The sequence below is a fragment of the Drosophila santomea genome, chromosome 3R (genome assembly GCF_016746245.2).
Source record: "Drosophila santomea strain STO CAGO 1482 chromosome 3R, Prin_Dsan_1.1, whole genome shotgun sequence".
Taxonomy (NCBI): Eukaryota; Metazoa; Arthropoda; class Insecta; order Diptera; family Drosophilidae; genus Drosophila; species Drosophila santomea.
In genome coordinates, this window is record NC_053019.2 from 458,821 (window position 1) to 483,618 (window position 24,798).

General features: G+C 41.1%; 1 protein-coding gene and 1 long non-coding RNA gene across 8 annotated transcripts in view; one reads left to right on the top strand and one right to left on the bottom strand.

The window, feature by feature from the left end:
- LOC120451377 overlaps positions 1 to 24,798 on the top strand; it is a 50,966-nt gene that overhangs the window by 11,640 nt on the left and 14,528 nt on the right. For 5 of the 6 annotated variants that reach the window (XM_039635027.2, XM_039635028.2, XM_039635030.2 and 2 more), the window contains 3 exons: positions 4,276 to 4,404; positions 4,473 to 4,780; positions 6,971 to 7,187. In XM_039635027.2, coding sequence (XP_039490961.1) covers positions 4,276 to 4,404; positions 4,473 to 4,780; positions 6,971 to 7,187 — 654 coding nt within the window. Of the gene's footprint in view, positions 1 to 4,275; positions 4,405 to 4,472; positions 4,781 to 6,970; positions 7,188 to 9,111; positions 9,306 to 24,798 lie in introns of those variants that run through there. The other variant, XM_039635034.2, reaches the window with a different exon arrangement.
- On the bottom strand, positions 6,807 to 7,410 carry LOC120451378. Of its 2 annotated transcripts, XR_005616380.1 has the most exons (3): positions 7,331 to 7,410; positions 7,235 to 7,257; positions 6,807 to 7,136 (listed from the first exon to the last, which is right to left on the bottom strand). It is a non-coding gene; the product is annotated as an uncharacterized LOC120451378 (long non-coding RNA). The 2 variants fall into 2 exon arrangements; XR_005616379.1 differs by having other exon boundaries at positions 7,235 to 7,368.

The window sequence follows — 24,798 nt, forward strand, 5'->3', positions numbered from 1 at the left end:
GTTCTCCGACGAGAACGAGAAATTTCAAAATTTGTCTGGCATATCAATAGAAATCGAAAATAAAACAAGAAAGAACGCTATAGTCGTGTTCCCCGACTATCTGATACCCCTTTCAGCTAGTGGAAGTACTAACACTAAGAGTTTTTGGCGGTTTGTGGGCGTTAGAGTGGGCGTGGCAAAAAGTTTTTTGGCAATTTACAAGACCAATACAAAAATGTAAAAATATCAAAATATATTTAAAAAGTGTGGGCGTGGCAGTTTTAGGCGGTTTGTGGGCGTGGCAACATGAATCGACAAACTTGGAGTCTGTATGCTTAATCTCAACTTTTTAGCTTTTGTAGTTCCTGAGATCTCACCGTTCATACGGACGGACAGACAGACAGACAGACGGACATGGCCAAATCGACTCGGCTATTGATCCTGATCAAGAATATATATACTTTATATGGTCGGAAACGCTTCCTTCTGCCTGTTACATACTTTTCAACGAATCTAATATACCCTTTTACTCTACGAGGAACGGGTATAAATACAAAAAAATTTTAACAAAAGTGTGGGCGTGGCAGTTTGTGGGCAATAGAGTGGGCGTGGCCACATGAATAGACAAAATTGCGCTGCGTCTATGTCTTTGGAGTCTGTATACTTAATCTCAACTTTCTAGCTTTTGTAGTTCCTGAGATCTCACCGTTCATACGGACGGACAGACAGACAGACGTACGGACAGACGGACATGGCCAGATGCACTCGGCTATTGATCCTGATTAAGAATATATGTACTTTCTATGGTCGGAAACGCTTTCTTGTGCCTGTCACATACTTCTCAACGAATCTAGTATACCCTTTTACTATACGAAAAACGGGTATAAAAATTTAAATGCAAAAAAATTTTTAAAATTGTTTAAAGGTGTGGTCGTGAAGCGGTGTGGCTAAAGTGTATTTTGAATAACGATAAAAATTGTCAAGACAAACAATAAAACGAAAAAAAAGTCAAAACATGTTTCAAAAATGTGGGCGTGACAGTTTTTGGCTGTTTGTGGGCGTTAGAGTAGGTGTGACAACACGAGTAGATAAACAGGCGCTCACAAACTTTACGCCTACACTTTTAAAAAATGTTTTGAAAGTCTTGTTATTTTTTTCGATTTTCTTAAAAACTTTTTGTCACGTCCACTCTAACGCCCACAAACCGCCAAAAACTATTAGTGCTGAGAGTAACCTTCGCACTTCCACTAGTTGAGTAATGGGTATCAGATAGTCGGGGAACTCGAACTTGTTTTTTAATTGTATTTAATTGTCCCAAAATTTAGTTTTCTGTTTGAGCTAGATCCAATGTCTTAAGTCTGTTATATGAGACTTTAAATGACTAAACCGACACCAACGCCCAGCTGTAAGTAGCTGTTGATAGGGGCCTTTGGAGTTGCCGATAAGAAAAACACAGTTTTTATTTTTTTTTACAAAAATTTGGTCATATCCAAAAATTGAAACTTCTACAACGTCGGGAAATTCCTTGCTCAAGTATGTATGACCAGTTTGAAAAGATTATTTTGCGTTTATATTAAAAATTGTTTTCTCTCGAGACTGGAGAATTTTTTTGTTGGCTTGTGGTTTTCTCCTGATCTATGTGCAAAGATCTGCCTTATTACAGAAATTGTTCTGCTTTAGGAGTAATTTCTTAACATACATCAAATCAGCCATTTTGAGTGTGACCGATTGTGGCATTTATAGTTTTGAACTAAGTTAGTATTGCGAGTATCCTTCCCTATTGTGACCCTGTGCCTTTCAATTTATTTAATATTACCGACTTTGTGAAATCAGTCTGCTTAAGATTTACATAAAACAAATTTTGTCTTGAAATTCGAGGCTTAGTTTCACAACAGCAAGGTTTTCATTGGCAGAAAATATTGAATACGATACGCTCTCTTTTCGTAAAACTACGCCACCGTTCGAGCGAAACTTGAGTTAAGCCAGCTATTTGCTTAAACATTTAATAAGACCTAGCACAATCTGTATTTTTTATTCTAAGCTGGTGTATAAGTTAGCGAACCCAAAAGAGATACCGCCAAAGATATCTCCATAGGTATTTGATATCTTATTTATTAACAATTAATGGTAACATTTTCAAAATATTTATTTTCCAATAAAATAATTATACTCTTTACTCGAAGAGTATGTAACAGGCACAATAAAGCGTTTCCGACCATATAAAGTATATATATTCTTGATCAGGATCAATAGCTGATTCGAACTGTCCATGTCCGTCTGTCCGTATGAGCCTTGATCTATTAAAGCTAGAATGGTGAGACTAAACATGTAGCTTCCATAGGCAGCGCAAGTTTGTTTCCTAATGTTGCCACAAACCGCCCAAAACTGCTAAGTCCCTTTTTAAAAATGTTTTAATATTTTTTTATATGTCTTATAAATTTATATCGATTGGCCAAAAAAAAACTTTTTGCAACGCCCATTCTAACGCTCACAAGCTGCCCGAAACCGTCAAACACACACTTTTGAAACATTATTTAATTTATTTTCACTACAATAATATTTTTCGGATTTCTATCAATATGTCCGAAGAAAGTGAAATTTTTTTGTTCGCACTTCCACAAGCTAAGTAACGGGTATCTGATAGCGTTCTCTGTGGTTTTATTATGCATAAAAATGAAAATGCTTTAAAAAAAATTTCGGATTATCAAAGCACAAAACCTTTCTGCGGCTGTATATAGTAGCCTCCAGCTCGTGAGACATGTTTGCTTAGGTATGTATGCTTAGATGTAGGTATTATTCTTTCTCAGCGTGAAAGATATCACGGAATATGTTTATACCAATTTGTCTTAATTATATACTTTACTCCTAAAAGGTGAACCACATCCGTCCAATTCCCGTCGTTCAGCTATTAAGAGATCGAAATTGAAATTAACAAGAGGCGTTCTCTCGTACCCTCTATAGTCGAGTTCCCCGACTATCTGATACCCGTTACTCAGATATTGGAAGTGCGAAGGAGAGTCAGTTTTTGGCGGTTTGTGGGCGCTGGAGTGGGCGTGGCAAAAAGTTTTTTGCAAATCGATAGAAATTTACAAGACTAATACAAAAATGAGAAAATATCAAAACAGTTTTTTAAAATTGTGGGCGTGTCAGCTTTGGGCGGTTTGTGGGCGTTAAAGTGGGCGTGGTAAAAAGTTCTTTCGCAAATCGAGAGAAATTTACAAGACCAATACAAAAATGAAAAAATATCAAAACATTTTTTAAAAGTGTGGGCTTGTCAGCTTTGGGCAGTTTGTGGGCGATAGAGTGGGCGTGGCAAAAAGTTATTTCGCAAATCGATAGAAATTTACAAGACCAATACAAAAATGAAAAAATATCAAATTATTTTTCAAAAGTGTGGGCTTGGCAGTTTTGGGCGGTTTGTGGGCGTTAGAGTGGCGTGTCAACATGAATCGACAAACTTGCGCTGCTTCTATGTATCTGGAGTTTGTATCTCAACTTTCTAGCTTTTGTAGTTCCTGAGATCTCGACGTTCATACAGACGGACAGACGGACATGGCCAGATCGACTCGCCTACTGATCCTGATCAAGAATATATATACTTTATATGGTCGGAAACGCTTCCTTTTGCCTGTTACATACTTTTCAACGAATCTAATATAGACTTTTTCTCTACGAGTAACGGGTATAAAAAAAGAGAACGGTATTTGAGTTCCTTGATACCCGTTACTCAGCTAGTGGCATTGCGAACGAGAAATTCATTTATTTGTTTGGCATATCGATGAAATGAGGAAGAAAATAATAAAATTAAATAATAAAATATGGATAGAAACTGGAAAGACAAATAATAAAATTCCAAAAGTGTGGGTTTGGCTGTTTTTGTTGGTTTGTGGGCATTAGAGTGGGCGTGGCAGTATGAGTAAAGAAACCTGCACTGCGTCTATGTCTTCCGGAATCTGCATGCTTTTATAGTTCATGAGATCTTGACGTTCATACTGATTGACTCCGATAATGATTCTGATCAAGAATATATATACTTATATGGTCGGAAACGCTGCCTTCTACCTGTTACATACTTTTCAACGAAAAGGAACTATTAGGGTCACTTATTGCGGTTTGTAGGCATCAAAGTGGGCTGGTACACCATATTTGAACACATAAGTAAACAAATGTGTAGTAAAATACTTTTTAAACAATCTAGTACTTATAAATTTTGTACCCTAATAAAAATGCATTGTTATTTATTAGGTTTAATTACTACAGCTATTTAATGTTCTATACTATTTTCTTTTGACATAGCTTTATTATCGGCTACTTTGCGTACATATCAGAGAGTGGCGTGTGACTCGGATGAAGTGGTTATAGCCTGTCCCCGTGGTACTAGTATTTCAATTGAGTTTGCCCAGTACAACAAGTTTGTTGCGAAAGGTAAGCATGCACTCACATTTTTAAACCTGAATTTAAATTTTTCTTACTTTTTCGCTCCCGCTTTACAGACGGCTACAGTATCGAAGAATTATGCCCTGGGTCTGGTGAAAGAGGATCAAAAATCCGAGGTAGAACAAAGCACCTACTTCGCGGATCGATCTTTGGCTCAACATCACTAAACATACCGTCTAACGAATATATGAATAAAGGGCACTCTCTTGCAGTCCCAGTACAACCCGTTCCAGAATCTAACAGCAGCAGTGCCACCAGCTCCGAACCAACTTCTAGCATGACCCCCTCTGTTGACGATATGCAAATTACTGATTACAATACTGACAACGCTTCTGAGAACTGCATGTGGCCAAATGCATTACAGGTAGTGTAACATTTTTTGTATCAATTCTACAAGATATTAAACTTGTATTGTTCTTGCACCTTTAGCATGTCTTGGTTTAGATAGCTTAAGATATTGTATTTTATTAGTTAAATAAAAAAACATTTTTCGTCAAAAAACTTGATATAAGAACATTTGTATAAAGAAAGTGAGACCCGTCACTAGTTTTCACCTTGTTAAAAAGAGGTTTTCGCTTGATTATTTACTATATACTATACTTTAAAATGTTACCAATTTCGTACTATCCTCCTGCTTTTATTTTTCCCTTAATCGTGGAATAACACGGCTAACTAGATTCGTTAAAAAGTGAATAACAGGTGGAACGAATCGTTTCAGCGTGTTTAAGAGAAATATTTCTGGTCATTGAGGTTAATTAAACTGACATTGGTAAAGTTTAAAAACGTTAACATATAAAAGTTCTGAAGTCAACTGATTTCATATTAAACTATACCATACAATATTATATATTACATTAAATTTTCTCATGCGGCACGCTTTACAGAATAATTTGTTTTTGCCACATTGTAACATTTTTGTTTGTCAATTATTTGTCTATCTAGCTTTCTGTGCCAACAAACTGAGTAACGGGTATCTGATAGTCTAGAAACTGGATTATTGCGTTTTCTCTTGAATTTATAATTATCAGATGTTAAAAAATGTTGTTTTCCACTTTTACTTTAAGTATACCTTAATACTATGGCCGGAACCACCATACTATGGTGCGGAAAACTAAGTGTATACATACATATGTATTTATATCTGTAACTCGTATAGTAAACGAAAGTTGCAACCAAAGACGCTCTTACCCACAGTTTGGGGAAAAGTGTGTAATTCGTTTTGCCTTTATCATTTGGTTATAAATCTCTACCGATGTGCCGAAAAAATTTGGGACGAGCACACGAACCACTTTAAACTGTCACGCCCACATTTTTGAACAAGAGATTCGAGTTCCCCGACTATCTGATACTCGTTACTTAGTTAGTGGAAGTGCGAAATACAAATATAAACACAACAGTTTATGGCAGTTTGTGGGCGTGGAAAAAACAATTTTGGCAAATCGAGAGAAATATACAAGACTAACAAAATTGTGAAAAATATAAAAACATTTTTCATAAGTGTAGGCGTCACGGCTTTGGGCGGTTTGTGGGCGTGGCAACATGAATCGTCAAACTTGCACTTCGTCTATCTCGTTGTAGTCCGCATGCTGAATCTCAACTTTCTAGGTTTTATAGTTCGAGATAGTTTAAGATCTCGACGTTCATACGGACGGAAAGCCGGCCGGCGGACAGACAGATGGCGAGATCGACTCGGCTATTGATCCTGATCAAAAATATATATACTGTATATGGTCGGAAACGCTTCCTTCTGCCTGTTACATACTTTTAAACGAATATAGTATTTACATAGATGCAGGGCAAATTGGTTTACCCATGTTGCCACGCTCACTTTACTGCCCACAAACCGCCCAAAACTGCCACACCCACACTTTGCTGTAAACTTCTATCGGTAAACTTAAGATTCCTTTGTGTAGGTATTTAGTTGAAGCTGACTCCATTTTATAGTTGAAAAAGATCGCGTTTTAGGCACTGCCTGTGCTACCCAATCGTGAGCGGTAGATATTTACATATTCGGGCTTATCGGAATCACTGTTGTTTCCTTGGATATGGCTGGATATGGCCGTTATTTCGTCTGTCCGTATAAACGCTGTCATCACGGGAACTATTAAGATTAAGCAGATCCTAGTGTCGAGTACGCTACCCAAGACTGTGTCAGAGCCCACTCTTCGGCAAACAAACTTGACAAATCTATTAAGCGCAATCTTTTGAAAAATGCTTAGATTTTCACTTGGTGTCTTGCCATTTTCGATAAATATTCCATTTTAATTTTGGACACCCTCTCTGCTTGTGTTTGTATTTTTGCTCATTATAATATTTGGCTTTCAACTTTAAAACCACAAGCCGCAAGAAGCACTCGTTCTATTCATTCTGATAGTTAAGGAAATCGAATATTGCTCTTTTTCTTGTTTTTACTCTACGAGGAATATGTATAATTACAAGCTAAAAGAAAAGGTGTTCGCTATATTTTCCTTTTCGTGTGCATGCACTTTATAAGGAGTATTAATAATAGGTCGGGAGAAAAACTAATTCTTGTGTTTGTTCTTCCCATCTTCAGTACTCCTTACTGCAAACTGTCGTCGAGGCCTGCCAAAAGAAGAAGCACTGCAAGTTCCACGGATCCCTGCAATTCTACGGCCAAGGCTCCAGCGGTGTGGGGGACTCGTCTGGAACCAGCAGCTATCACATCAGCACAGCCAGCTCCAGTGCAATAAGCAGCGATCCTTGTCCCAAGCGCAAAAAAATTGTCGAAGTTGCTTACAAATGTCGGCCATGTAAGTTTGCCTTACATATTAAAATTTCCTTTTTGGAAGCCACTTACCATCGTCAACCATATATTATTTACTGTGCATCAATGGGAAGTTAAATTATGTTAAAAGTCTCGTATTTATAGTTATTTTGGATCAGTATCACTAACCGAGTCCATCTGGCCCTGTCCGTCTGCCTGTGCATAACTTTACACAGTAATAACCAATTTTCTATGCAAAGTTAATTTTCTCTGCCCGCGTCGCTGTCACCTAGAAAAGCATTTGTAAAATCAGTTTCACATTAGAATATTAAATAAAATGAACCTTACCCATTAAACTCCGCAAAAGTACATTAAATTAAAAAAACCAAAAAAAAATTTTTTTTTTTTCCGAAGGGAAAACAAAATTTATTCTTAATTAGGATCAATAGCCGAGTCGATCTGGTCAGGTCCGTTTATTCTTTCGTTCGAATGAACGTCAATTGATTTTTATACCCGTTACACGTAGAGTAAAAGGGTATACTAGATTCGTTGAAAAGTATGTAACAGGCAGGAGGAAGCGTTTCCGACCATAGAAAGTATATATAAATTAATATGTTCCTCCGTCGTGGTTGGTCCTATGGCCTCCTGACGTGCGGATATTCCTTCCCGTGGGATCCGGTACGATGCTGCCACCAGGGATTTATATCTTCTTACGAAGTTTAGGTTGGAGGGCGTGACTTTGCACGGCAAGCCGACTCAGCATTTATGCAACATAGCTCGGTACCCCGGATAAGGGGTGTCCGTTTGCTGTTGCTGACCGTTCGTAGCGCGGAGCGCTGAACTCGGTTGGGGCGCGTCAGCATTGTTTATATGAAGTACTAGTGTTTGTGTATTGGTGACAAAAGTGTTGGTACTCTTAGTTGTTAACTACTCCCCCTCTAAGATTATGACCGTCCTCGGTTATATTGAATCTCAGCGGAGGCTCGCCTTCTCCTTAATGCCAGAAAAAGGATGAGTGAACCAATCAGACCAATGTTAATGACTACTCCAGCCGCGAACCAAAGTTTGGGGGGGCCCGCCGCGTCAACCTCGTCTTTGAACCCTTGGATAAAGCGCAGGTTGTCGTTGTTCATGCGGTGTAGCAAGGGCATGCTCAGCGCAGGGTCATGGCCGACGATGTTCAGTAGTGGTGATCTTGCTACGCCAGACTGCTTGTCTATTGTTTTCCGGAAGTTTACGAACTCCGTTCCGTTGATGGTAGCTGATCGTTCGAATGTCACAAGATGTGTTCCTTTGACGAGCACCTCTGGACCGCCGTCCGTGCTGATGCGAGCTGTTGCCTCATTGATGATAACTATGCCGTCATCTATAGGCATTACTGCCCTAAGGTGACTGGATTGCGTGTGGCATTGGGCTGTATTTCCCGCATGGAGTGAGCGGGCGCAGGTTTCGCGTCGGGATCGCTCGCAGAAAGTGCTGTGAGTGGTTTCCATGCACTCGGTGAGCGAAAGGTGTCTTCATCGAGTCGCAGGATTGTCTGATAGTGTGATACGGGGTATACGAGAACCTTCTTACATCTGACCTTCACCCTAGGATAGGCTATTAGTATGTGAATAATGCTGTCGGACTGAAGAACCCTAATCTTAGAGGCTTCTAATAAGCTAACTATTGGAGTGTCTTGTTCAATTAATGAGCTCAAATCGGCATGATTAAGGATTGTGGGATTTACTATGTTAGCTTTAGCCAATGTGATTGTGAGAATTAAATTTTGGATCTCTGTTGTCAGCATTCTATTTCTCGCTAGTAATGCCTCATACAAATGCGGGGTGTCGACCAAGTCGTTGTTTCGGGCTTTAATAATTTTGTTCACGGTGTCGGTCAGTTTGTTTATTTGTATTTGGGTTTCGGAATTTATATTAATTTGCCTGGAGTTGGAATCTATTAGCTGGGCTTCGGTCATTTTGATCTTTAGAAAGTCTGAGGCGTCGGGAGTTCCTGCAACTACCTTAAGAGCTGTACCTAAAAAGTCTAAGCTTCTAGCGATACGGTGGTGTATTTTTAAAACGGACAACAAGTTTATAATGTGATCTGTATCCACGTCTAACAACTTGCGCATATGCGATTGTGGAAAGGAAGCGGACAATTTCTTTGTTTCATCTACCATGTAAATATAATCAGACAGGTTGCTCGAATGCCTCAGGCAATTACGATGCTCGAACACCAATACATCTCCATCTACGACGGGAATGTACTTGGCGTGGGAAAAGTCGGTAATCCGAGCACTTGCCACTGCCAGGGTGATGAGTGTTATGATGGCGAACCTGCAAACCAAACGTAGAATGAGACCACGGCACAAATACTTAAATCTGGCTTACTACTAGGAATAGGCAAATAAAAGTGGGAATTTTATTTGAGGTTGTCCTTGTGGACCATTCTCCCCTTAATGAGAACAGACATTCCCAGGTCTGCTTGCACCTTTTGTTCTGTGCATAACGGGGTTAGCTTATTTCCTAACCTTTGTTTTTGACAAACACTTCTCCTACCTCAAAAACACGGTTTTGCCTAGCTGGGTTGCATCTTTCGATGTTGTTTTGCTGGGCCTTTACCAGCCTGTCTTTTATGCCTAGGCAGCGATCATCAGAACCCGTGTGGAGAATCTCGACTGGTCTCTCCTGAGTGACAGAATGTAGGGTCTTATTATACTCTATTGTTGCCCTCAATATTAATTCTGTCGTATCGCTGATTTTTTTGTCTAACTTAAGACACCTGGCTATTTCTGTCAAGGTACTGTGGAATCGTTCCACTTGACCGTTTGACAGGCTATGCAGCGGGGCCGCATTTACAATGTCTATGTGGTAGTTGTTTTTAAGTAAGGAGGTGATAGTCTCCGAATTGAAGGCGGCTTCATTGTCGCAATATATCATTTTGATTTTGGGAAACAAATTTACGAGTTGAAGCAGGGGCCCCGTGACGTCCACTATTGTTCTGGACAGCACTGGTTGCACTATTGCAAATTTCGAGAACTTGTCAACACATGTTAAGAATTGCTTCTTATCAGTTGAGAAGATATCGATGTGCAACATTTCGCCGGTATAGCCTGGTATGGGTGTTTCCCCGAGCTCTTGTTTTTTAGGATGCCTGTCGTATTTGGCTTTGGTGCATATTTTGCAATTTGCAACCACTTCCTTTGCTAGGCTGCTCATTTTGGGGAAATAGTAATCGCGGAGGACTTGCTTGGTATTCTCCTGAGCCGCCCTGTGTGCACGATTATGTTCTGTCGTGACAATTTCCAACTGCTCATTTCTATTCGTAACGTCTATAACCATATTCTTACAGTATCGGAACTGCGTAGCTGGGAAATGAGAAATTAAATCATGTTGAAAACTTGCCAGGGTGGGCAGATCGCAGTGTATCGCATTCACGACTTCGGGGTTTACGACCTCCTTCAGCATTTCCAAAATGGAGCTTTTGTCAGCGAAATTGATAAGGTGGCGAGATTTACTACGAAACAACACCAAGCTTCGTTTTAGTCGGAAACGTGCTTCTTCTATAACAATCTGATTTCTGAAGCAGTTCACCGGTTGGTCTGTCGTTTCGACCGTGTAGGTCAATGACAGTTCGCTGTGGATAGTCGCAGCGTCTGACTGAGGCTCATTTTGTAGGGCATTAATGTTCTGCCTAGAAAGAGCGTCAGCCACATGGTTATCTTTACCTGGTTTGTAGTGGATTTTTGCGTTATGATCATCGATATACGCTTTCCATCTTTTTATCTTCGGATTTGGATTCCGATCGGACACCGCGAATGTCAGCGGCTGATGGTCCGTATAAATATTTATATCGCGAGTGCCGTAGAGGTAGTGTTGTAACTTGCCCAAGGCCCACACTATGGCCAACAATTCTCTTTCATTTGTGGCGTAGTGTGACTCGCTTTCTTTCAGGGTCCTAGAGATCATAGTGATGGGTCTTTTATCTTGCGATAAAACCGCACCAATACCGTTCGCAGAGGCATCCATCGTCAGATCGAATGGCTTCTTGAAATCGGGGTATCTGAGCATTACATCTTCAGAAGCCAAGATGTTTCTCAGCCTCTCAAATGCATCTCTCTGCAAATCACTAAACTCAATAGGTGTTTTCTTGGACATGTGTTTGCTGATAGAGCCGTTTACTCCTTTCAGCAAGTCTGTCAAGGGCCTCGCGATCGCCGCAAAGTCCTTCACGAAGCAACGGTAATAACTGGCCAGACCCAAAAATGACCTTAGCTCATACAAATTTGTAGGCTCTGGATATTCCTTTATGGCCTTTACTTTATCTGGGTCGGTTTTTGCACCTCCATTGGTAACAATAAATCCCAGATATTCAACACTCTGCTTAAAGAAGTGTGTCTTTTCGCTGGATACCTTCATATTAGCATTGCACAGGCTTTTTAAAACCCAATCTATATGCTTGACGTGGTCATTTTCGTTTTCAGAAAAAATAATGACGTCATCTACGTAAACATAGCATGACTTGCCAATTTGGTCTCGTAAGACGTCGTCGATCGCTCTTTGGAAGATGCTTCCCGCATTCTTCAACCCGAACGGTAACCGACAAAACTCATACTTTCCGCCGTTTACCGAAAAAGAGGTCTTTTCGCGGTCCTGTTCGGCCAAGTATATTTGGTGGTAGCCAGACTTTAGATCTAACGTCGTAAAGTACTTAGCTTTTCCTAGGTTCGCCAGTATCATGGAGATGTTTGGCATTGGGTATTTATCAGCGATGGTTTTTTCATTAAGTTTCCTAAAGTCTATAACCAAACGCTTATTTTTGTTCCCCAATTCATCCTGGCCTTTTTTGTCTACAACCCATGTTGGATTATTGTAAGGCAATTTAGAGGTTCTAATGATGCCTTTCTGAAGTAAGTCTGCGATTTCTCGCTTAACAAACTCAGATACACCCATTGGATGCGGGTATAGCTTGGAGTATACCGGCTTATCATCGCTTGTGCGAATTCTGGCGACAACAGAGGTGTTAAACGGCAGTGCCTCGTTAGAGGCTGAAAATGCCTTAGATCTGTTTTCGATCATACCTCGAAATTGCGCTTTTACAGGCTCTGGTACGGCGATGTCATTTACGTTAGTAAAATTAACATTATCGCAATTATGATATGATGCTGAAGCTTCTCAGAAACAGAACCATAATTTATCGTACCTTTCTCTGCGTCGAGTTTTGCTCCTACTTGAGCTAGGAGATCAAATCCAATTATACCATCGAATGGTGTCAGTGCGTCCAAAAGAAAAAACGCAGATGTTTTTCCAAAAATATTCATTAAACATTTTTGGTGAACCCTGTTAGAACCATGAATGGAACTAACCGTGAAAGGGGAATCGACGGGCACTACATGTTTAAGCTCCTTTACGGGCTTGATGTAGTTTTTCGCCGCCCCTGTGTCAATTAGTATTTTTAGTAGTCTCCCTTGGAGCTGTCGTTCAATGAACGGCAGTCGGGAGCGCTCCCTAAAAAATTGATCTGATCATTTTCATCAGATTCGTCATCTACCTCGGTAACGGCCGCTGCGGCCGCACCATCATACTCGCCGTCATTATTTTCTTCAGCCTGTTGCATAGTGTTCTGCAATTTCTGACGCCTCTGCCCGGTCATGCGAGCGGAGCCGAATCTTTTCTGGCCTCGAGTACTCTCGGCCTTGGCGTTTGTAGGCTGACCGTTTCCAAAGGAGGTCGGTTGCCTATGTTGGGTTACAGTGGAGCCTAACTCCATAGGCTCAGGTGCTTGATTCTGATAGCTGTTATTATTCTGGGCAAAATTATTTTGTTTACCCTGCTTCTTGTAAAAATGAGGGTTTTTCCCTAGGCCGTCCTCGGCCCTGCTATATTTTCCATGCGGCTCCTTTGAGCGGTTTCGATCTTTTCGGTGCTCATAGGTGGTTGCCTTGTCCTCTAAAACCTTTGCATATGTATTGGCAAAGTTTGTGCGTTCTATGGTAGCCTCGGACTCCCTAGCCAAAGCTAAAGCTGAGGGCAAATCCTTGGGCTGCGCCGGCAAGACTATGGCCCTCAAGGGTTTCCTAAGACCGGCAATAAATGCGTGGAGAGCATTTTACCTAAAAATCGACCACAAAGTCAGAATTTTCTACAAAAAATACCTGTTTTTTTTGCAACCCAAAAAAGGTTCAACATGTGTTACTTCTAAAATACTGAACCGATTTAATAAATCGATTTACGTAGGCCATGATCCGTAAGAGTTTACTAAATGACGAACATCTTCCAACAAGCTCAATAAAGACATTCGGTTTGTTTTTTGTGGCGGAACATACTGCCACGCCTTTTTTGTTCTCAGAAAACTGTAACTCCGTTGAAACTTCAATCTGATGGGACCGAGGCCACTCGCTTGGATTTCGGAGTAAGAACTCCGGTCCATTTTCCCATAGAGTACACCTCAAACCTTCTAAGTCTGTTTCACGTGAGACTAAATCAGCCGGATTTTCTTCCGTGGGCACATGACGCCAAACTACATTCTCTGTGAGTTCTTGAATTTCAGATACTCTATTTGCGACAAATGTTGCTAGAGTGGATGGATCCCTCTTTAACCAGTATAATGTGAGTCCGACCAAAAGTTAATGCTTTCAAGCTCCAATTTGTTAAGCAAAGGAGATACTTGAGACCATAATTTGGCCAGCAGATGCGCTGCACACAGCCCGAGCCTTGGAATTGACTTTGTTTTTAGTGGGGACACTCTAGACTTTGCGGTTAGAAGTCTTGATAACCTATTTGTCCCAGCCACGGAACGAATATAAATGCAACAGCCGTAGGCGTGGCTCGATGCATCAGCAAATCCGTGGATTTGAACAGTGTCATAGCCAGACAGACAGGTATATCGAGGAATGGAGATCTTGTCAATTGCTAGTAAATTCTGCTTAAATTCGTTCCTGCGGTATGTCTGTGTGCATGAGAAGGAGGATTTGGAATATCCCTTATTGGAAGCTTGGCTAGGCTTCCCTTTACTTTTGGTTGACTCCTCAGCAGCTAGATGTTGATATCTTCGATTCAATTGAATCGCACAATCGGACCATGTCGGTAGCGTGTTATAATCAAGCTGTTCTTCAAATCGGGATTTTGTAGTGTGATCTACCTTGCACAATGCAATGTGAATAAAAATTGCGTTATTTGTCCTTTTCACTACCCAACGACTGTAATGACGAATAAAGGGCCGATAATTCGTCAATAAGGAACCTCAAGCCTGATGCAGCTGGTTTCGATACTTGAGGGAGGTCAAACAATTGAGAAATGGTGTCAAAAAAAATCAAGCATTTATTGTCGTAAACGTTTTTCGAAATTTGAAACGCCTTGACAGTTCCTAATGCATCGTCTGTTAGACATGTCAGCAAATGGTTGAATTTTTCGATATTTGTAAGAGACGGGTCATTATGCACTAATCTCTCGAAAAGACTTATACAATTTTTAAAGTCGGAATGTTTTCCACTGAATTTGGGCAAATTCATTTTTGGTAAATAGGACGAATGACGAAACCCACTGTTATCCCCGTGACTGTCTCGGAGCCTCGACTCGACTCATTGCGGACCGATATAAAGCCTTTGTGATTATGCACATATCCTCGACAGACGCTCTTAAATCATTTCCTGGGTTTAGCACATCAATGTCTGACTGAATATCCATTAATTTTTCACAATATGTTTCGAGAAGTTGCATTCGGTATTCAGTTGAAAACCATCGAACGAAATAGTTTTTTCCTCAAATGCAGTTTTCATACGTCCAATATCGCTCATAACCCTATCGTGTTTTTGCATAGCCACTATTAATTTAGAATTAAGCTTTGCCGATACTTCCTTTTCTTTTCCATTTTTGAAATGAATAGGAATAAATAAAAATAGTCCAAATACTAGTAAATTTCCGAAACAAGGGTTAAATCACACACGTAAATGCGCACGAAACCAATTTTTAATCGATGCCCAAATATAAAAACTTGATTTCCAAATTCAAATTCAACAATAAATTCTGTTGTGTTATATGAGGGTTAACTGTGCCGAAGAACCACCGAAATGCACAAAATGTGTAGTTTGTATGTGTATGTACCGATGATGGGTAAAACCAAAGCCGAAAATGCACAAAATTTGAATTTTATGACACATAAACTGTCGGAAATATTTAAGTGGATCCCATTCGGGTTAAATATGCCCACAAACACCGCCGAAAAATTGTAATAAATGTAATGTTATGTAATAAATGTAAAAATGTAATGTAAAAAATCTAAGGCCAAATATCTCACTATAAATCGAATTAATGTTCACGCAAATGCATAGATGTACATACAAATGTAAGCAGGGCTTAAATTCACTGCCGAGTTTTGCAGGAACTTTCCACTATGTACGGATTGAGAGCCACTGCCACAGTATGTACTGCTGAAAAAAAACCAATGTGCGAGGTATATATGGTTGGCCACTGACACCGTGTATATAGCAGACAAATAACTGCTCTGCAACTGCACAAAAGGGAAACGAAATTGGCGGCAAACTGCCGTTATGTATATGTATGTATGTAGGTTTACTGAACTTTTGCAGTTGTATTTAACGCACATAAATTTCTCCAAATTTTCACAGAAATTAACACCATAAGTTTTGTCAAAGGCAGTTCACTTTAATATATTTTTATTTGGGGGTGGTGGTTTGTTTGGGATTTAAATTGGTTTTCCAATTTACCACATATGCCAAGAATTATTAACGCACACAATACACACAAAAAGTGGAGTGCTTATTATTTTTAATTTTTGGCACTGAATACCTGGTTATTATTTGGCATAATTTCCAATGACTTTCCTTTTCCACTCCAAATGTCCAAATGTCCGCCAAATCCAAAATAATTCGCCGAATTCCACCAGCTAGGTTATTTCGCCAACAATAGAGAAAAAACAAAACAATTGCCGAGACGACGAAAAATGCACTATTTTGTTCGTTTTTCGCACGCAAAAATTAAATAAATGTTAGCCGTAGTCCCTGTTCGGGGGCCATGAAAAATAGGGATAGTTTTCCCGAAGAAAATTTGTTACGAAATTAAGACTGGCGGCTAGCAGCCTAGCTGGGAAATTTCCACCGAAAGAAAAAGACGAGAGGTTCGATCCAAAATGTTTAGTGCGCGGGCGCAACCAGCAGCTTCGACTTCAGTTTTACGACTGGACTTATTAATATAGTAGAGCTTTCATAAGAATGATAACATAATTGGTCGAACATAACATAACATAACAGGGTAAAATCTGTAGGAATTTCATAATGGGTAACAATTCAGCAGCAGTTCTAAGAAATCTTATTGATTATTTAACAGTGCCAAATCAAACAGACTTTCGTATTCTTTTTATTAAAACTTAAACTACTGCTCCAACATTATGCTTGACCTGTTAGATCAAAAATAGTAAGATCGATTGGGACTAGCAGCGAACATGCCGCCCGCCAATGCTAAACGTAGCATGAAAAATCTCGCTTGTCCGAATTTCGGTATCCTTGTTAATGACAAGGTCGTTGAGCTGAAAACCTTCAGCCTCGTGGCACCACTTGGGTCCCTGCTGCAGATGAGCTAGCCAGTCTCGAGTCCAGGCCTTCCAAAAATGTCGTAATAAGGTTTGATGAATGAAAAACTGCTCCACGAAGGACAATGAGCACCGTTGAAAACTCATCATTGGTCAGACGCCGATCTGCAATGACCCTCTTAAGGTGATGTTTTACCGACTTCACATTAGCCTCCCAAAGCCCGCCAAAATTGGTCGACTGAGGGGGATTAAAGTGCCATGTGGTCCGCTGTGAAGCAAGCTTGGGGGCTATGACCATCTCGTAATCATCCATGAGCCTGACGTAGAACGCATAGAACGCGCCCACAAAGTTGGTTCCGTTGTCACTGTAGAGTTGCTGAACCATTCCTCGTAGACCTGTTAATCTGTCCAGAGCCGTCGTGAGGCCTCTCACCGCTTCCTGACAGTATCCAGACAGTATCCGCTGGCGAGTGTGTGCCAAAGTCAGCTGCGCACCTCCGTGTAGAGTCAAAACGAGCGAGTACCGTATTACCAGCAGCCAAAAATGATGCGAGCTTGGAAGGATCATTGGATGACGACGCGTGTGACAACTCAGAATGACGCAATCGTCCCCTTACCCGATGCCTTCTACCAAGATCGGTGATAAGCTCAAGAGCTTACTTTTGGGAGGCAGTATTTTATTACTTTTTACCGCGGTCAGATCGCACGAGAAAGACTCTTTTTGAACGATGAGTACGATAGCGAGCAGAGCATAGTCCAGCTCCTGAATGCTTAGAGGACCACTGCACCTTTCTCCTTTCCTGATAGCATTGGTTTCGAACCGAAATATATAATATATGGTATGACTCGTACCACTTGGCTAAAACTCGAAAAACGTTCCAGAAGCGATGACCTTGGGACTGCGTGGTGAACGCGAACTTTTTCCGCCTTTGCCTCTAGCGCGGCATCACCGATCTCCGTCGAAGGCCAGTTACCTTGACTGTGTGTAAGCCACTCCGAGCCTCGCCACCACAAATCAAAGTCCTTTAGCTCACTCGGCAGCCCTCAAAACATTGACCAATACATCGACCGTATTGATTCGGTATTTTCCTTTTGCAGCCTGGGAAACGCGTAAATAGCGTTCATGTGGTGCGAATAAACGAGACGAGGATTACGGTATGTTTTAATCATCAGTCCCCAAGCCACGGCGTAATTTGCATCCGTGAGCAGCATTTGTCGTTGCACATTGCTCAGATTATTGTTGTTGTGTATAAGGCTTTTGAAGGCGTCATAGTAGCCTGGCCAATCCATACATTCATATTATCCAATTCTTCTGCGATGGCGCAATAGGCGTCCATATAGCGCTCCTCGAATTCCGACTGGAAATTCTTCGCGACATAGTTCGAACCAGCGAACCCTTCTAGGTTCAAGATCACGGAATCAATGTCCCGAAACGCGTTCCGCAGCTCTTCCACTTGCTCTAGACGCTTCTTTAATTAAATTCTCGTTTTCCTTAACTGCAAATCCTTCTTAAAATTCTGCAACGTAGATTTAAAGGACCGATATGCCTGCAAATTTACTAATTGATCCAATGTCGGAGCCTCTGAATGCGATTTCATGATGACGAGTGTAAAAAACAACCAAACTTGGTGCAACTCACCACCCCAAAAAATCATGTAATAAGAAAATTCAATAAATTCTTGACCCGCACACCACTTGTCCACTTACTCCGTTTGTGCACCAGATACGACTTAGAAGAAGCCGCCAAAAACAATAGAAGCGAGCGTCACCTGCTCCGTCTATTTATCGCAGTCTTTCTTTCCCGTCCTTCGCCAAGCCGAAAATAGGCGAAGAAGAAGAAGCTAAATTTCAAAACAGCCGTTGCTGTTTTATTTTCAGGCAATTTGCCGAGTCAAATTGCAAACTTAACGAGGCCGCGGTCTAACGTATATTGTTAAATAGGGGTTCCCCGGCACGAGTAAACCACACAGTCGAATAAATTTAAATCGTTATAATTATTCACTGATTTATTTTTTTTTTTTTTTTTTTTTTTTTTGCTTTTTTTTATTATTTATTGAATCTTCCCTTTGTGTTAAGAGACTAACAATAAGTGTTCAAATCTTAATCTAACTTAATTAACTTTCACTTAGTGATAGTTTTTTCATTAATGCCCTAATAAGTTTATTGCTGGGCTGGGAGGTCGTTGCGGTGCAGCCGGCTTGCTCTGGATGCGTTGCCCCACAGCTCGGAGCCATAGTCCAGATAGGTTTTAAGACGGAGTTGTATAGAAGAGCTTTGAACTCCAGACTAAGTGGAGAGCGAGCATTTATGAGCCAGTGGAGGTTCCTTGCTTTAAGTTTAAGATGTGTCGATTTGGCTTCTATATGTTTGCGCCAAGTGAGCCGCCTGTCCAGATGAACCCCAGATATGTTACCTCGTCGGCTTGTGGAATGCATATGTTATTCAAGACCAGTGGTGGGCATGTTTGTTTGTTTAAGGTAAGGTAACCTGCTTGCATTTTTGAACATTTATTGAAATTCTCCAGTCGGCAAGCCATCGTTCTACAGATGTTAAGTGTCGGATAGGAGTGCCGTGGCTTTTATTGGGCATTTGGAGCGACTGAGTATCGCGGTATCATAGCGAACGTGGAGGTTGTTAGATTGTAGTCTATGGGGAAATCCGCCGTATACAGGGTGTATAAGATTGGACCCATTACACTGCCTTGCGGCACTCCAGCTTCGATTGCGCAATCGCGTGAAGTGCTTGTATCGCATCTTATTGCAAACACTCTGTTATATAGGTATGACTTCAGTAGCTTATGTGTGTTTTGGGGCAACAGCTTGATTATTTTAAACAAAAGTCCATCGAGCCACACTCTGTCAAATGCCTGCGCGACGTCTAGAAAAATGGCTGTGCAGTATTCTCGATGTTCAAAAGCAGTACGAATTTCTGACGTGATTCGATTGACCTGTTCGATGGTTCCATGTTTTTCTCTAAAGCCAAATTGATGTGTTGGAAGTGTGTTGTTTATTCTAAGATGAGGGCTAATCCGAAGGAGTAGCATTTTTTCAAACAGCTTTGAAAGACATGTTAGTAAGCTTATCGGTCTATATGATGATGGCTGCGTTTTATCTTTTCCTGGCTTTGGAATCATTACTATGGTCGACTTTTTCCATTTTTGAGGGAAGTATCCAAGCTTGGCGATTGCGTTGAACAACAGGCAGATGTGAAGAATAGCACACTTTGGGAGTTCAATGAGCATTCTTGGAGTTATTAGGTCGTAGCCAGGCGATTTTCTTGGGTTCAGTTGCTCTTTGATAACCTTTGCTAGTTCACATGGTCGGAATTCAAAGGGTTCTTGAGGATCTAGATTGGCTGCTATTAAAGGAGGGAGAATAAATGTGTTGGTAGAGGGATTTGGTCGGAATACATTTTGTAAATGGTCAGCGAAAGCACTGGCTCTTTCTTCATCACTTCGAAACCAGGTGCCAGAGGGACTTCGTAGTGGCATAATTGGCGCTATTGGAGTCTTTAGGTTTCTGTGAGCTCTCCAAAGAGGGTACTTAGTGCTGGTGGGAGAGAGTTGCTCGATATATGAACGTTGGCTGTTTTTTTCCTCTTGTTTGAGAGCATTGGTAAGCCTGCGTGTGGCTATCTTAAGCATGTGCTTTGTAATTGGTGATCTATTAGACTGCCAATCCCTTCGTAGCGTCGTTATCTATACCAGCCCGTTTCGCGATAGTTTGATGTAGTTTGGTTTTGCATACGTCACTGGCGGGGTTGAAGCCTTTGCAGCCAAACTAAAATGTTTCCAAGAGTTTCCGTTGACTTGTCTATATCCTCCTTTGTAGATAATGCCGTCGTTAGTTCTATGTGTGAACAGACATACTTTTGATACCTTGGCCAGTTTGTTCTAAAATTTGTGAGTCTATACGGTGGGTCGACGATGTGGGGGCGAGTTAGCATATTTAGAAAAACAGGTGAGTGATCTGATGATAAATCTGCTAGTGCTTCGGCGGTGACCATGTTGCGGGGGACATGTTTAGTAATTGCAAAATCGATCAGGTCTGGGATTTTTCTTGGGTCTGCTGGCCAGTATGTAGGCTTACCCGGGGATACATAGTCTAGCTTGTTTTCTGGCTTCGTAAGCGCATTGTACAATTGCTTACCCTTTGGCGTCACAAGTCGAGATCCCCAATGGGTGTGCTTGGCGTTATAGTCACCCGCTGCGATGAACCTGTCACCTAGTGTGTTAAAGAATTCCATGAATTGATCCTCATAGATTGGAAAGCGCGGTGGGCAGTAGACTGCGGCTAGAGTCGTTGAACCATTGTTGAGTTGTAAGGCTATGGACGTAGATTGTAAGTAGTTTTTGTCAAAATTGTTTAAGTGGTGGTGTTTTATGCGATTTCTGATGAGTATTCCAGTGCCTCCATGAGCTTTACCATCTGGATGATTTGTACCATAGAACAAGTATCCTGGTATATGAAAATTGTTTTTATTTGTGAGGTGCGTTTCTGATAGTAGCATTACGTCGATGTTTTTTTCGTAAATGAACTGTGTGAGCTCTTGTGTATGCCGTGAAACGCCATTTGCGTTCCACAGAGATATCCGTAGGGAAGCCATTATGGGGATTTTGAAGATACAAGAAGTTGAATCAGGATATTTTGGTTTTTCATGAGCTCTTGCAAAGTATTTTGCATGAACGTCATAAAGTCTTTCATGCTTTGCTGTAGGGATAGCATCATAGCTTCGATGCCACTTTGTTGTGTTTGTTGGATGTTTGTCGGTGTATGTTCGGAATGAGCAGTTCTTGTCGGTGGGGCGGGCACTTCTAGTCCGGATTTTAGGGCGCTAGCGAAAGAAATTGTTGGAGTAGTGCTTGGGAAAGTTAGGGGTGGTTGAAAAATCGGTTGCGGAGAGTAGAAATTGACTTTGTTGTATGTATAGGGTGTTTTTTTTAGAGGTATAGAACTTTAAATTGCAATAAAACAACGATGGATTATTCGATTGACATGAATTTTATTGACATGAAAGATAATCTTGTGGCATTACATTTTAAATATGATTTCTGGCATATGACCGCCACGGCTGGCTCGGATGTAGTCCAATCTGGACGTCCAATTTGCAATGACTTTTTCCAATATTTGGCCGTATATCGGCAATAACACGGCGAATGTTGTCTTCCAAATGGTTTAGCGTTTGTGGCTTATCCGCATAGACCAATGACTTTACATAGCCCCACAAAAAGTAGTCTAGCGGTGTTAAATCACAAGATCTTGGAGGCTTATGAAAAATCGGGAACAACAGCAATCTCGTTTTGGGCCCATTCGACGAATCTACGCCTTGCTTGATGATCGTTTGGTTTCAATTCTTGCACGAGTTGGATTTTGTAAGCACGCATGACGAATTGCCAAACCAAACTGAGAATAAATCACTTGACAGCTGTTAAATCGGTCGCCATCTTGAACAGTAATGCCAACTTAAAGTTCTATACCTCTAAAAAAAACACCCGTTATGTGCTGTGGCAATACGTTTGTTTAGGCGGCTCTTCAATTCTTTGTACACCACACAGCCTCTGTAGTTTGCAGTATGTTTTTCCCCGCAGTTACTGCATTTCTTCACAGACTTATCGTCCTTGTTTTTGGGGCAGTTTGCGGTAGTATGAGGTTCGCTACAGACAACACATACGGACTTAAGGGTGCAGTATGCCTTGGTGTGGCCGTATTCTTGGCAATTAGTACATTGAACTGGATTGATACGTTTGTGCGGCTCCTCCACGGTGATCCTCCGATGTAGCAAGTACTGTAAATTGTATATTGGGTGCACTTCGTTTTTCTTTAGTGCCTGGAGCTCTGGTTCGAGTTCTATTTTGAATAGTGGCTGCGGAACTTTGTCTTTGTTTAAAATATTAATAGCTGTCTTTGCAGAAAAGTTTTTGGCCTTCAGAGCCTCAATTATCTCAGCTGGTGTCACTGTTGCTTCAATGCCCTTAAGTACTACCTGTAGCCCTTTGCAACTTTTTAATTGGTATGTGTAGTAGTTTTTACCAGCATCATTTAGGTATTTAGTCACTATACGGTGGTCTGCTTCTGTTTGGATCTGTAGTTTTATTTCATGAATATTTCCTTTTTTAAGTGGGATAATGTGGAATTTGCTGTCACCAATCAAAGCAACGAGTTTATTTACAAGTGCATTTGTACTTTGTTCTCGTATGAAAATTGGTGGAGGCCTGGTCTTTTTTGGTTCCCCTACCGTTTTTTCGTTGGGTTGTTCGGTCGCAGAATCAGCCAAGATAGCATATCGGTTTGAATTATTTACTGCAGAGTTTTCATTGCCGTTGCTGGTTCGATTGATTTTGGGTTGATTACCTGCCTTATTGTTTTGAGGGCTGAGCTTTCTCTTGATTTGGATGTAGCGATCCATGCCAGTCTGCACAGTCGAAATCGACTTCTGCTTTTGTTTTGATTCTTCTTTGCGTGCATTATTGTTGTTGCAAACGGTCAGTGCTGCTGAATTATTTACAGCTGGCACAGCGATAATTAGTTGGGCCGCTGACGAAGTTGTTGTTGTGGTAGCAGTGACAGTTGCCAGTGAGGTCACTGCACTCGTTATTGCAGTGTTACAGTTACCCGGGACGGTCGTTTGGCGCTGCGAGAGGAGCGGGGTAGGAGAGGCGGTCTCTTCGCTCCACGACTTGTGAGCCGAAGCAGGCAGAGAGGGAGAGCAAGAACGCGGTCTGTCGTTCTCTGAGGGCAAAAGTTTCGAGTTAGTTGAAGGTGAGGGTGCTCGATCACCGATTTGCGGTGAGACGAAAGAAAAGTATGCATTGTTGCGTTGTAAAGAGAGCCGGCGCTCGTCTTGTTCACATTGTCGCTGAGAACGTATGTCGTTTTGATTCATTGTTCTAAAAAGTCCACATATATAAACAAATTACCCAGAACAGATATGGAATAAAAATTATTTGTTATTTTAGTAAATCACATATATATAATAATATTCAATGGTTAAGAAATGGTTTACTGAGTTCCGTTGTGGTCGTACCAGTACAAGTGATGCCGAACGTTCAGGTCGCCCAAAAGAGGTCGTCATGCCAGAAATCGTCGACAAATCCATGGAATGATATTGGATGATCGGAGAATGAAAGTGCGTGAGGTAGCTGAGGCTGTAGGCATCTCAACTGAACGGGTACATCACATTTTACATGAATATTTGGACATGAAAAAGCTTTCCGCGCGATGGGTGCCGCGATTGCTCACACACGACCATAAGCGCAACCGTGTGACCATTTCAAAGGAGTGTTTGGCGATGTTCAACCGCAATCCAAACGAATTTTTGCGCCGTTTCGTTACCGTAGACGAAACATGGATCCACCACACCACACCAGAGACCAAAGAACAATCAAGACAGTGGGTTTCTCCGGGTGAACGTGCACCAAAGAAGGCCAAGGTGGGTCTGTCGGCCAACAAGGTCATGGCCACAGTTTTTTGGGATGCACAAGGTATCATTCACATCGATTACCTTGAAAAGGGTAAAACGATCACCGGCGAATATTATTCAGAGCTTTTGGACAGATTCGATATTGATTTGAAGCAGAAACGACCGCATTTGGCGAAAAAAAAAAGTGCTGTTCCATCAGGACAATGCACGGGTGCACACGTGTGTAGTCAGCATGGCAAAATTTCATAAATTGGGCTACGAACTGCTACCCCATCCAGCATATTCTCCAGATTTAGCCCCCTGTGACTATTTTTTGTTTCCAAACATGAAGAAATGGCTCGGCGGTAAGAGATTCGGGTCAAATGAAGAGGTCATCACAGAAACAAACGACTATTTTGAGGGCCTTGAGAAAACCTATTATTTGGAAGGAATAAAAAAATTGGAAAAACGCTGGACTAAATGTATAGAGCTAAAAGGAGATTATGTTGAGAAATAAAACGCTTCTTTGACGAAAAAAATATATTTTATTCAAAAAGTCACGGACTTATCAAACGACCCTCGTACTATAGTCAATAATTGTTAGTTGTGCAAACTGCACTTTACACTTTGTGTTTAACTTTCACTATCTGATTTACTTTAAGTTATGATTATGTACAGGCGTGTGTGTGTGTGTACGTAAAATAAATAGTTAGACCGGGGGCGGGCGT